The sequence below is a fragment of the Anser cygnoides genome, chromosome W (genome assembly GCF_040182565.1).
Source record: "Anser cygnoides isolate HZ-2024a breed goose chromosome W, Taihu_goose_T2T_genome, whole genome shotgun sequence".
Classification (NCBI taxonomy): domain Eukaryota; kingdom Metazoa; phylum Chordata; class Aves; order Anseriformes; family Anatidae; genus Anser; species Anser cygnoides.
In genome coordinates, this window is record NC_089911.1 from 9,321,767 (window position 1) to 9,335,434 (window position 13,668).

General features: G+C 37.0%; 1 protein-coding gene across 1 annotated transcript in view; it reads left to right on the forward strand.

Moving 5' to 3' along the window:
• Positions 1-13,668, forward strand: part of LOC125181362 (transportin-1-like) — a 30,612-nt gene that overhangs the window by 16,283 nt on the left and 661 nt on the right. Inside the window, exons 6-15 of the mRNA XM_066987505.1 lie at positions 1,779-1,931; positions 4,260-4,485; positions 6,031-6,202; positions 7,732-7,818; positions 8,528-8,635; positions 8,847-9,005; positions 9,100-9,187; positions 9,808-9,906; positions 10,100-10,195; positions 13,397-13,472. Of these exons, the coding sequence (XP_066843606.1) occupies positions 1,779-1,931; positions 4,260-4,485; positions 6,031-6,202; positions 7,732-7,818; positions 8,528-8,635; positions 8,847-9,005; positions 9,100-9,187; positions 9,808-9,890 (1,076 nt within the window). The 3' untranslated portion in view covers positions 9,891-9,906; positions 10,100-10,195; positions 13,397-13,472. The remainder of the gene's footprint in view (positions 1-1,778; positions 1,932-4,259; positions 4,486-6,030; positions 6,203-7,731; positions 7,819-8,527; positions 8,636-8,846; positions 9,006-9,099; positions 9,188-9,807; positions 9,907-10,099; positions 10,196-13,396; positions 13,473-13,668) is intronic.

Sequence of the window (13,668 nt, forward strand, 5' to 3'; positions counted from 1 at the left end):
GGCTGCAGGAGGACAGCCTGCTCCACCATGGTCCTCTCCACAGGCCGCAGTGGAACTTCTGCTCTGGCACCTGGAGCACCTCCTCCCCCTCCTTCTTCTATGACCTTGGTGTCTGCAGGGCTGTTTCTCACAGAGGCCATCTCTACAGCCCCCTGCTACCAAACCCTTGCCATGCAAGAACAATACATTATTATTTTTGAAGAAAATATGGGCATAAATATGCTTATTTTTATGAAGTCTCTTATTAGTTAGTTTTTAGATTCATAACACTGTTTTTGTCACTGTTGTGTGTAGAGATTGCAGAAGTAAATACATATTTCCTGAAAATCATAGTTGAAATTGACAGAGAATGCCCTGTGGTCCAGAGTTTTGATTAAGATGGTGAGGAAGCTAAAGCTGACCGTGAGTGGTAGCCTGAAAGAGAAAGAGCAGAACAGTTGGGGAAATCAGTATTGAAATATGTCATCTGGACTTGAGAGATTTTGGATTATCTGAAATTCAGAATTTTGTGCCTTATTTCTTATCCTCTGTTGTATATTTGCTTTCCAATTTGAACAGAGGAAACATCAGTGCAGCCTAACAGTTAACAGCATTGTTTACTAATGACACCTGGTAATTAATTACGGGAGCCCTCCATTTTTTGCCTCTAGTAGAAAGCTGAAACAGCCTTAGCTGATAACAGCACCTATTGGTCTTTGTTGAGAGTTGGTGATGTTTATTATTTTGTAGTTGAGATGTGCTCTGAGTTGAGGGCTTATGTTTTGTTTCATGCAAACCTGTTGGACTGCATCTAGGAGCAGAGCAGAAAGGTTTATATTTATTATCTATTCTAATAATTCCTACCTCCTGGCTGAAACTTACCTGTGTCATATTTGGGTCTACTAGCTGTTCGGGTCCAGTTTAGGATTTCTGCATGTTACATATGCTGCGTATGTTTTGCCTGATACCTGTCTTGTATGTAATTTTGTTCCAGTTGGATTCTTTCTAAGAGATTAATAAGGAGCTGAGATCTTAATAACCAAAAAATGCAGTATAAATTCTGTAATACAAAGTTTCTTTACAAAACAATCTTAGTTTTGTTTTTCTAGACATGACAACATCACAGCAGAAAAATAGTAAGGATTTCTTAATCATATTTTGAAGTTGTTACTGATTTTTCTTTTATGTGTTTTTATTTGGTAAAAACACAAGATTAAAAGTTTTCAAATTAATTTTGAGGTGTTCTTTGTACTGGTGCATCAGAAAAAAGCAATAATGTATAAGAGCTCAGAACAGAGGTTGATGGATTCCTTTCAGTCTGTAGAGATTGATTTTTATTATTATTATTTATATTAATTTATTTTTACTTTATTTTGAGACATGGATCGTGTTTGAACGTTTTTGTTTGAATCAAATGCTAATTTTTTTTAGGTCATTGCTCCTTAGTTTCTCCAGTATGTTACATTCATGTCACAGACCTTACCTCTTCCTTAGTGTTACACCATCCTGAAATTATGTAGTGTATATAATGTTGCAATATGATTGTGTGGTTCCTGTAAGTGAGTGTTTCAACTTCCCCAGTGTATACGTCTTTTTAGTGGTTATTCTAAATGCTGCAAAACTGGTAGCTGTAGCTTTGCATCAGCACACAGTAGATCACTGTGTATTGTAATGAAATTGAAGTATCCTTCTTTCTAATGCCCTGAGACTTCACTGGCGGCTCAAAGTTAAAATAAGAATTATACTAACTACAACTGGTTGTATAATAAGCAGAGATTGATGCTGTTGATTCCCCTCAGGGAAATGTTCTGCTGCTGCTTTAGATGTCCTGGCCAATGTATTTCATGATGAACTTCTGCCATACATCTTGCCTCTTTTGAAGGAACTGCTCTTCCATCCCGAATGGGTAGTTAAAGAATCTGGTATTCTTGTCCTTGGAGCAATTGCTGAAGGTAAGGCAACAGTGCGTATCAGATTGCTGAATTTTTAATTGGCTCTAAAGTAGCTCTGTGATTCATTCTAGGTGCATTTACTTGTGTAAAGAAGTATATGTCCTTAGCTGATTTGGTTTTGGTGATTAATCTCTATTAGTTGGTGATTACAGTTATTTAATTTTTCATTTTCAAAGCTATGCATGTTTGAGGGGCTAAAAAACTTAAATATTTTCTTTTATTCCTCCCTTTCTTAACTCTGCAGTATGTATTTATTGGTCACTCATGGAGTACTACATTGACTTGATACAAGAAGAATATTTAATAAATTTGAGATTTACATTTCATTCACTGTTTTTAGAAATAGAAAAGACCAGTCTTTGAACTTCAGTGCCCTGAGCTGCTTCTTGTGGGCAATTCTCTGATTTAAGTGTCATAATATAAGTGTCAAAAATTGGCTGATGTAATTGCCAAGCCTCTCTCCATCATATTTGAAAAGTCCTGGCAGTCAGGCAAAGTCCCTGGTGACTGGAAAAAGGGAAGCACCACTCCCATTTTTAAAAGGGTAGAAAGGAGGATCTGGGGAACTACAGATAGGTGAGCCTCACCTCTGTGCCTGGCAAGGTCATGGAAAAGATCCTCCTGGAAGCAATGTTGAGGTACATGCAAGACAAAGAGGTGAACCAAGACAGCCAGCATGGCTTCACCAAGGGCAAATCGTGCCTGACCAATCTGGTGGCCTTCTATGATGGAGTGACTGTATCAGTTGACAAAGGAAGACCGATCAATGTCATCTACCAGGACTTCTGCAAGTCCTTTGACACGGTTCCACATGACATCCTGATCTCCAAATTGGAGAGATATGGATTTGATGGGTGGACCATTCAGTGGATAAGGACTTGGCTTGAAGGTCACACCCAGAGAGTGGTAGTCAAGGGCTCTATGTCCAAGTGGAGGCCAGTTACGAGTGGTGAGAGCAGCCCTGTAGAGAAGGACTTGGGGGTTCTGGTGGACGAAAAGCTTGACATGAGCCAGCAGTGTGCGCCTGCAGCCCAGAAGGCCAACTGCATCCTGGGCTGCATCAACAGAGGAGTGGCCAGCAGGTCAAAGGAGGTGATTGTCCCTCTCTACTCTGCCCTTGTGAGGCCTCACCTGGAGTGCTGCATCCAGGTCTGGAGCCCCCAGCACAAGAAGGCTGTTGATCTGTTAGAGCGGGTCCAGAGTAGGGCCACAAAGATGATCAAGGGGCTGGAGCACCTCTCCTATGAAGAAAAACTGACAGAGCTGGGGCTGTTCAACCTAAAGAAGAGAAGGCTCCGGGGAGACCTCATTGCAACCTTTCAGTACATAAAGGGGGCTTATAAAAAAAATGGAGAGCCACTCTTTGCTCGGGCAGAAAATGACAGGACAAGGGGGAATGGTTTTAAACTAAAAGAGGGGAGATTTAGATTAGAGGTTAGGAGGAAATTCTTCGCTCAGAGGGTGGTAAAGCACTGGAACAGGTTGCCCAGAGAGGGTGTGGATGCCCCATCCCTGGAGGTGTCCAAGACCAGGTTGGATGAGGCCCTGGGCACCCTGATCTAGTGGGTGGCATCCCTGCCTATGGCAGGGGAGTTGGAACTAGATGATCTATGAGGTCCCTTCCAACCCGAGCCATTCTATGATAACTTCTATTTCTTTGTTCTTACTCACAAGCTTGGCCTTTTGTCTGTATTTCCAGCATCTATGTCCATTTTGCAAAATGAAGGAATACATTTGGGTTCATTCCTGGATTATCTTTCTTTTTCACAGTGCCTTTTTCTTTGTTGCTAGAAAACTTTTGTTGATTTTGATTTCAAGACAAGCAAGGTAAAAGTTCTTCTAGCAAGTGTATTACTGCCCTTGTTGACTTGAAAGGTGTAGCTTTTATTGCTGCTCAGTATTTGTGTGATGCTAGGAGAAGACAAGAAAATTAGATTTCTCAATGAATCCTTTTAAATGATGTGATTATTTGTTATAAAGGTCAAATTTTTCTCTACTTGTTTTAGTCACTGAGTTGACTGATGTAGGACATGCAAGTTTTATAAACTCATTTTACTTAGATGTACGTGTTGTACTCCATTTAATAAAACAGAATTTCTAGAGATTGGCAAAACACTGAATTAGAAATATGGTTGAAGTTAATATAAATTTGATTGTAGATTTTATTTATTGTTTATGGTAAGGTTTCTTTTTAGGACTTAGGCTTGCTTTGTATATTGTTAAAATGTATTGCTACATGATAAAGAATGAAAATATGTCCCTTCTAGGAAATTAAAAAAAAATGCTGTTGGTTCTGGTACTGCAATAACTATATTTTTTTCCTTATAGGCTGCATGCAGGGTATGATTACATATCTTCCTGAGCTGATCCCTCACCTTATTCAGTGCCTTTCCAACAAAAAGGCTCTCGTGCACTCCATTACATGCTGGACTCTTAGTCGCTATGCACACTGGGTAGTTAGTCAACCCCCAGACACATACTTGAAGCCATTAATGACTGAGTTGCTAAAGCGTATCCTGGATAGCAACAAGAGAGTACAAGAAGCTGCCTGCAGGTAAGCCGAAGCTTCAAAACCAAAAAGTACTGTTCATGACACTGCTTTTTTATGGAAAGCTATTTTAATGCCTTTATCAATGAATGCATGACTTCATTTCTAGTGTTTAGGTTTTTTTTTTTTTTTTTTTTTTTAAACTTGAGTAGGTTCAGCTGTTTCTTGAGTAGTCACAAATTACTCTTGAGTTGTAATACGTCAAGGGTCCTGGCGGCTCCCTCAGCTGCCTCGAGTGGCCTTGATGCAGGAAAAACAGCCCTGCCCACCTTGATCCCCTGCTCCACTGCAGAATGCATCTGCCCCGGAGCCGATCACCTCGGTGAGTGGCTGCAAAATGTCAAGTCAAAACACACTAGCTTTATAAATAGCAATACAATTTATCAATACTTCTTGGAAAGGAGCAAAAACAACCTGCATCCTTACAGTGAATAGCTGCACGAAGCATTAGTCTACTATATTGAAAATTGGTTGTAGGATACTATATGTTTTCATCACTATCTTCTGTATCATCTCAGATGCCTAACTTTCATTTCTGTGCTACTGAGAAACTGCTCCTTTAGTTGGGGATACCCAAAAAGATATTGAAACATGTTTTCCTGCTCATGTTCTATGCCTTTCTGAAAGAATACTTCAAAATAATATAATAAAAGAATAAATAAAATAATGCTAGTCACTCAAAGCATTCACAGTTGCATTGTTAAGAAAAAGGCATTTGTGTACCTGGTAGAGGGCTAAGTAGGAGCTTGTTCATCTCATATGGTGATGCATGCAGTTTTTTTGTATTGGGACACTAATAATAATCTTGTTTACACAAGCTAGGCCAGTATATCTTCAACAGCTCATATTTTTTCCTTTTATTGTTTCTCTGAAGTGGCATGTATTGGGGATTTTTGTTTGCTTTGTTTTTTGTTTTGTTTTGTTTAATGCTTGTTTAACACTTGACAGAGGAGCTGTAAAGTTTCCATGATGTCATGATATGTGCATTAACCAAGGCTGGCTAAAATTGTTTATCACCTGTCTTTGCTTCTAGTTTTCCATGTCTTTGTGTCTGTTTTTCTATGTAGTTAACTACTGAGAATACAGTCTGATATTGGTGCAGTACTGGCACAACAGCACTGGGGCTTCTAGATGCAGCTACAGCAGCAGACATTAAATATAGTGAGCTGTTTTTAGCTGAAATAAACATTTATTGTTATGGTTCCTACTATTTCAATTAATACATTGTAACTTGTGTATAGTAATGCGGGGGGGGGGGGGGGGGGGCATTGGGGGAGGCTTCCTGTGTACACATAACAGGAATATTTTTGAATTTTCTTGATCACAGTTTAAGAGCCGAATCCTTATGTGTTTGTTCAAAATAGATTGAGATTACCTCAGTAATACCATTTTAAAAACATACCTTGGATGAATTTGAGGACTAAATACAATTTTATGTTTAAACAGAAATGGGTAGTGTGGGGTGGTGTTGTTTTTCAAGGTACTGACTGACTTGTGTTTTTGTGGGTTTTGTTTGTTTGTTTTGTTTGTTTGTTTGTTTTGGTCCCTAAGTGCCTTTGCTACTCTAGAAGAAGAGGCTTGTACAGAGCTTGTTCCTTATCTTGCATATATACTTGATACTTTGGTCTTCGCATTTAGTAAATACCAGCATAAAAATCTGCTGATTCTTTATGATGCTATAGGAACTCTAGCAGATTCTGTAGGACATCATCTAAATAAACCAGTGAGTATACCTTATGTTCTGTAAAAGCACTTGTCATATACTGAAAAACTGGCTCAGTGGTTATTGCAATGTGCTTTACACATTACAAAAGAGAAATGCTGATCTTTCTGTGTAGATTTCTAAATACTAAATATATACATGTAAAATACATAGACTGCCTTGCCTATTACACAATTATTCTACTATTATACAAATTATACAAAATTATTCTACTATTATACAAATACTCTCCATTTTTAATAAATGTCTGTGTATGTGGTGGCTTGTGAAATGTGCTTTTCATCATGATTTTTTTTCCTGTTCTCAGAATTTTTCAGCTCAGAGGAGATACGTATATCAATATAAATGTTAAATAGGACTTCATAGAAATTGGTGCAATGTGTGCTAATTTCTAAGGAGTGGTGGTTGTTTTTTTTTTTGGGGGGGGGGGGGGGGTAACCACTTTCAGTATAGCTAAGCTGTTCTGTGTGTCCCTTTTCCAGTGTAGTGGAGCACATCATCGGTAGAAATTGCTTTATCAGAGAGTACAATAGACATGCAAATTTATGTATAAACACAGAATCCTTTGGACAAAGCACAGATAACACACAACATAGGCAAAAAACATATTTTTTGTCTTTTTTTGTTTTGTAGCATACATTTGTTTGTTAATAGCATATGCATATGTGTTGTGTGCATCTTCTTATGACAGCTATTGAAATTTGTTTTATTTCTATGTAGTGCATCACATGGCACAGGTGCGCTAGAATAAAACAATTTGGGTTGTTGCCATGGTATTTTACTTGCTGTCCAAGATCCCATACTATCAAAGGACCTTTTTCTCAATCTCTCTCTGGCCCTGGCCAGCTTAACATTTGACAGCACCTGAAGGAAGGAAGCTACATGCAAGATCCTGGTGATGGTGGGACTTTCTTCAGTCACTTAGAATAGTGTGTCTTTGAACATAGCATTAGCTGACAACATCTGTTGGCTCTTTTGATACCTTCTGAGAGCAACAGTACTATAGGGATGCCTTGCTCAACATCCTTATGACAGAGCAGTGGCAGGTAAGATTCAACAACTTGATACAGAATGAGTAAGTGCATCCTTCTGGAGGGACAGAAAAATTACTTTCTTCATGAATGGTTAGTTGTTTGAGGAAGAAGCTTCAGGAACATGGGGGGGGGTTGTAGCTTCAGAATAATGGGAAGTGGTTGAGAAAAGCAGGAGGCAGACTGTGTTGCTGGTAAAAACATTTTCCATAGGCCCTGAGGCAATCCCATAACTTTGTAACAACTCAAGCAGCTATTAAAAGTTGCTAGACTGAAATCAAACCTGGTACTTATGTGCCTCAGCAAAAAAATCTTAAAACGTAAGTTACAAACTGTAATATTAAACTACTTCTGCCTATTGCAACGATTGGATTACAATGCACCAGTTTTCTTTTGCTGAAAAAATAGAAGCAGTTCTTAATAAATCAATTTTGTAGCTTTAAAGTAAACTAGTATGCAATGAAGTTTCAGCAGCTGATGCATTTTCATCCTAAACAGGAATATATTCAGATGCTAATGCCTCCGTTAATCCAGAAGTGGAATATGTTGAAGGATGAAAATAAAGATCTCTTCGCTTTGCTAGAGGTAAATATTAAAATTTGGATATCATTTATCAACTTATTTTAGGAATTATACTTTCCTACTAGGAAGTGTAACTATGAAAGTTAACAGTGTTTAGGTATTTCCTATTATGGAGAAAATGTTCTGATTGTAGTGAGAAAAACTTATGACTGAAAAACCTAAAAGATTTCTGCTAAATCTAATGACATTTCTGCCATTCTTGAATGTCATCTTTTTTTTCTTTTAATTTCAAAAAAAAAAAATATCCCAAAGTTCCGTTCTCTTCTCGCTCTCCTCTTATCCTTCCATTAAAAGAACTGTTGGACAAATTGAAGGTATGAACCAGACTGTTTAGTCTATTCTCTATACTTTCTGAATGTGAAGCAGGAAAACACTTCTAGAAAAATAGTTTCATAACTTTTAGGTAATGTTAGGGCTTGTACATGATCAAGTGTTGACTGAATTACAGTAGCTGTCTTTGCATGCACTTAGAGGTGGCCAAGAAATAAGATACTGCTTCTGAGAAATTTTCTCAACTGGCATATTTAAGAGAGAGGAACAAATAGTTGACAGTTGCCTTGGATCAGCTAATTGGTACTGCTTTTCTAGGTTACGTTTACTTAATCAGTTACATGTTGCTATACTGAAAATGCCAGTCTTTTAATTTACCTCTCCCAAGTAAAAAGCACTTGGGGGAGGTGAGGAAAGTTGGTCATCTCTCTCTCTTTTCCAGTGCCTGTCATCAGTTGCTACTGCCTTGCAATCTGGCTTTCTTCCATATTGTGAACCTGTGTACCAGCGTTGTGTAAATCTGGTGCAGAAGACCCTTGCACAAGCTGTGGTATTTTTCTATTGCTATTCCAAGGTTTTCAGAATATCTCCTTAAACCAATGTATTAACTATGTAAAATTACGTGTTTGCAGGGAGATTTGCACTATAACTATTAAGCGTCTAAATGAAGCTGCAGTTCTGAAACTAATTGTTCTAACTTTTATGCATACCCCTGAGAGTATCTAATACTTATTCAGAAAATGCATATTTATTTGTTGCAGTTGCACAATGCTCAGCCAGACCAATATGAGGCTCCAGATAAAGACTTCATGATTGTGGCTCTTGATTTACTCAGTGGTTTAGCTGAAGGACTTAGAGGCAACATTGAACAGTTAGTGGCTTGCAGCAATATCCTGACACTAATGTACCAATGCATGCAGGTGAGATGAGTAACCTGTTTGATCCAAGGATTTTCTTTCTTAAGAGAATCGAAAACACTTCTAGAATTGTCGTCTTCTTTCTCCTTTTCTTTAGGATAAAATGCCTGAGGTACGGCAGAGTTCTTTTGCATTGTTAGGTGATCTGACAAAGGCATGTTTTCAGCATGTTAAGCCTTGCATTGGTATGTTTCTTTCATGTGTTAAGCAATTAACTTTTTTTACAAACTGATAAGAGGCTGTTTTAGCCATTGTTAATCTCCCTTCTCTGTGGCTTGCGTTGTCATGATGTAAGTTTTTGTTTTCCTTTATCAGCAAGGGCCTGTAGTCTTTCCTTCTTCAAACTGTGTTTAAAAGACACATTCTTTTGTAGACAGTGCAAAAGCTCATTTTGCTGCCTGATTTTTATAATGTAACAAGTTGCCTGTTGTGCTGTAATACAGAAAAACAGATGTACTTAAACTTTAATTAAAACAATTGCTTTCTTTGATAAGTTCTTGAATACATAGTGCCCCCCAGAAGGGGAGAAATAAAGGTTTTTAGAGTTACACAAAACCTATTAGAAACATTTTTAAAATGATAGTTTGAAAATATTTGCACTGATCTGCTTAGGTTCTAAAATCCAAGTTAATTTGATATATAGCAGAAATATAGCTCTTGTTAACTCGGGTATAACACATTCTGAGCATTTAATAGGTTTACATGACTTAAAAAAACAAAACACTTATTTGTATGTGATGTTAGAGTACTGGGCAAAGTGATTTTATTGTGTAATGAGATTTTTTTGAAATGTTGTTCTTTCTAGCTGACTTCATGCCCATTTTGGGAACCAACCTAAATCCTGAATTCATTTCTGTGGGTAACAATGCCACCTGGGCAATTGGATAAATCTCCATCCAGATGGGTAAGATTTTTTTTTCTTTGAATCTTTGCACATTTAGCATGGTTTGTATTTTTGTGTGTGTGTGTGCATGATACTTTCATGTTGAGATTTAAATTGAGATTCTTGTCCTTGATATGTTCAATGTGCCAAATCTACTTAGATTATATATATTAATTGTGATTTTCTTCTGCATCTTCATTTTTGGCTGTTTCAGGTATAGAGATGCAGCCTTATATTCCAATGGTGTTGCACCAGCTTGTAGAAATAATTAACAGACCCAGCACACCAAAGACATTGTTAGAGAACACAGGTACCTAAAAACTGAACCATTCATTTGAAGGGAATTATAGATATGTAAATATATTTTTTTTATTGCATTGGGTTACCACACCAGAACTGATTTTATTGCTATGTATTTGGCTTTTATAAGAAAACCAACTCTGTTTTGCAGTAGCTCCTAAAATCTGTCTTGCAGCAAACCATCTATCATATATCTAGATTCTTAAAGTTGTTGCTTTCTCACCTTTATAAGACTTATTATATTTGTCATCTATTTAATTTTTAAGCATTCTTCCAATTTTATTTATGTATTCGTGTTGTGGTTTAACCCGGCTGGCAGCTAAACACCACACAGCCGTTCGCTCACCCTCCCCCCTCCCTCTCTGGGATGGGGGAGAGAAACGGGAAAGTGAAGCCGGTGAGTTGAGATAAAGACAGTTTATTAAGACAGGAATATAATAATAACAATAATAATAATAATAGTGATAATGATAATAGTATTAATAATAATAATGTGTAAGAAAACAAGTGATGCACAATGCAATTGCTCACCACCCGCTGACCGATGCCCAGCCTATCCCCGAGCAGCCGGCCCCCCCACCCCGGCCAGCCACCCCTATATATTGTTTAGCATGACGTCAGATGGTATGGAATACCCCTTTGGCCAGTTTGGGTCAGCTGTCCTGGGTCTGTCCCCTCCCAGCTCCTGCTGCACCCCCAGCCTGCTCGCTGGCAGGACAGAGCGAGAAGCTGAAAAGTCCTTGGCCTGGTGTAAACACTGCTCTGCAACAATTAAAACATCAGCATGTTATCAGCGCTCTTCTCATCCTAATCCAAAACATAGCACCCTACCAGCTACTAGGAGGGAAAATTAACTCTGTCCTAACTGGAACCAGGACAATTCGATATGATAAATATATGCAATAACACTTAAACACTTGGTGGCTTTAATTTATGCTGATTTTATTATGTGCATGTCCTTACGTGTGTGTGGATATATAGTGTTTGAAACAAAATCAATTGGCATATATAAAACAAATAACTCTTTAAATTTACAAAGAAAATACACTTTAATATTAATTTGTGGTATCATGCACAAAAACCTAGATCTGTGATAGCAGTTTTACCACAGCATAACAAAAATTATGTATAACTTCTATTACCTGAAACTTGTTTTTGGAAATTTGTTATAAAGTCATAGCAGCGCAATGCATATTTTATGTTCTGGCCAACAGCTTTGCCTTCCAAATTAGGAACAGTCCCCAAATGCCTTATTGAATCTGAATTTCTGAGGCTTGTTTATTTTGCATTTATAGAAGGCATGTTCTGCTATGAAGAGCACCTTCTATACTTTAGCAAAGCTTTATTAATAATTTGTCAGGTTTCTGTTTTACTGTTTTACTCATTGAGAATCTTTTTTTTTTCCTTGAAAACTAATCCTGTAAGAAAATGATAGTTTAGTCATTATTACCTGACATGATTGAAAATGATACAAGTTCAGTGCTACAGTTGATGCTAAGCATGAGGTAAATTGGAGAGAGATTTTTTTTCAGTGCATATTTTTCTTCCAGTATTCTCTAAACATAAAAGCTGCACTTTCTCTACCCTCTTTTACCCACCCCCAATTTAGTATGGAAGGTGAACTTGAAGGAAAAATTACCTTAGTTGTCTAGCATATTATAGGTACTGCTTTTTGAAAAGATAATTTTGAAGCATCTAGTACTTAAAATTTTGCTTCCTTTACTGTTAGAGAATTTCTGGAAGCATCCAAATACTGACATTTTCTTTATTCGCTTAATAGTTACTTTAAATGTGGATGCATAACTGCAAATAAATGTTGTGTGATGTTCTTATTATAAAGGTTTTTTTGTGGGATATTGTTCTGTGTGTCACTGGTATGTGCAAGAATATTATTTTGTTGTCGATTTAGCTTGCTATGTAATGAGCTATGTAAACACTTCTATGGAAACATATGAGACCACGTTAAGTAAAAGTAGTTGCATAGCAAATGAGTACGTCAAAAACTTCTATTACTATCCCTTGTAGAGACTGTAGCTGTAAGAAATTGCAGATAAAACTTAAGAGTACATTTTCATTTGAAAGTAGTACTTCAGCACTATATAATTTTATAAGTTAGATCTGCTGAAAATTTTAGATGCTGCATATTGAAATTGAGTTAATGTCAGGTAAAACAGTACATTACCATTGAGCTGCAGCTTTCGTTGAATGAGTATGTTTCAAACTGCTAGTATGTCCTACACCAAACTTTTATTGGAGAATGCATCATCTGCTTTATTGCATGTTTCATAAAAACTGTTCACAAATGCCTGTTAATTACTGTTGCATAGTATGTCCCTTAAACATAGTTGTTTTTTTTTTCTGCTTCATATAATTCTGCTGGATTTTAGTATTAATGTATTTTGCTTCAAGTAATCCTGATACTTAATTCCCCACCTTTCTCTAAAGATTAATCATTGTGAGTTGAGCAAACACCGTTAAAACACACTTACATGATGATATCTTCTTCAGTTGGGCCCTCAGAACAAATAACCAAATTGCCGAATCATCTCAAGATGTGATTTTGCTTTTCATGTATTCTTATGCCTCTGTATCAGAAGTTATATTCTCACATGACTTTTATGAGGAAGCCTGTTGTGAACAGGAGAAATTGGGATTAAAGAATTAATTTTCTGCAGTTAGTTGCAGTGATATATTCAATGTAAACTTATTTCTAAATGTATTTTTACTGATAAATAGTAGACCTATTAAAATCTTGAATTCTAAATATAGGAAAAAAATTAGAGTACTTAATGCTAAAACTTAAAATGGATAATTCCTTTTTATCAAGAGTATCCGTAATAGTACATCTGAATAAAAACTTTTTAAATTTACCTACATACACTTTTATGTAGTAGAGAAGTCTGAGGAGGGCAAAATGACTGCTTAAATCAGAAAGAAAAACTTTGGATTTTAAATTGTGATTTTGGTGTTCTCTCATTTAATAATTTAATTTTTCTTTTACCCTGGAGAGTATACCATATATGTTGCTGCCCCTTATTTAGGGGGTGGTGATAATGCACTGGTGAAATCTTATGTTTATCATGCACAGATTCTGTTGATTTCTGTTTCTTAGTTATTTGTTGTTTTTTCTTTATTTTTTTCCTCCTCCCCTTCATTTGCTCATGTCTTGGTTGGCGTTTGGTGGTGTATAACCGTGACTGCGTTACCTTAGCAATAACAATTGGTCATCTTGGTTACGTTTGTCCTCAAGAGGTGGCCCCCGTGCTACAGCAGTTTATAAGACCCTGGTGTGTATTATTCAATCTTCTTTTCTTAAAATTCATGTTTCTTCACTCTTTCCTTCTCTCTATCTCACTTTTAGATATATTTTCAGTTGGTTTCAAAATCTCAATCCTTAATCATTGCCAACCATGTGACTAATCTTGTCCTATCAGGTTTGTGAGTTTTCAGTAGCACCACCATGTATTCTTTATGTTGTGGCTA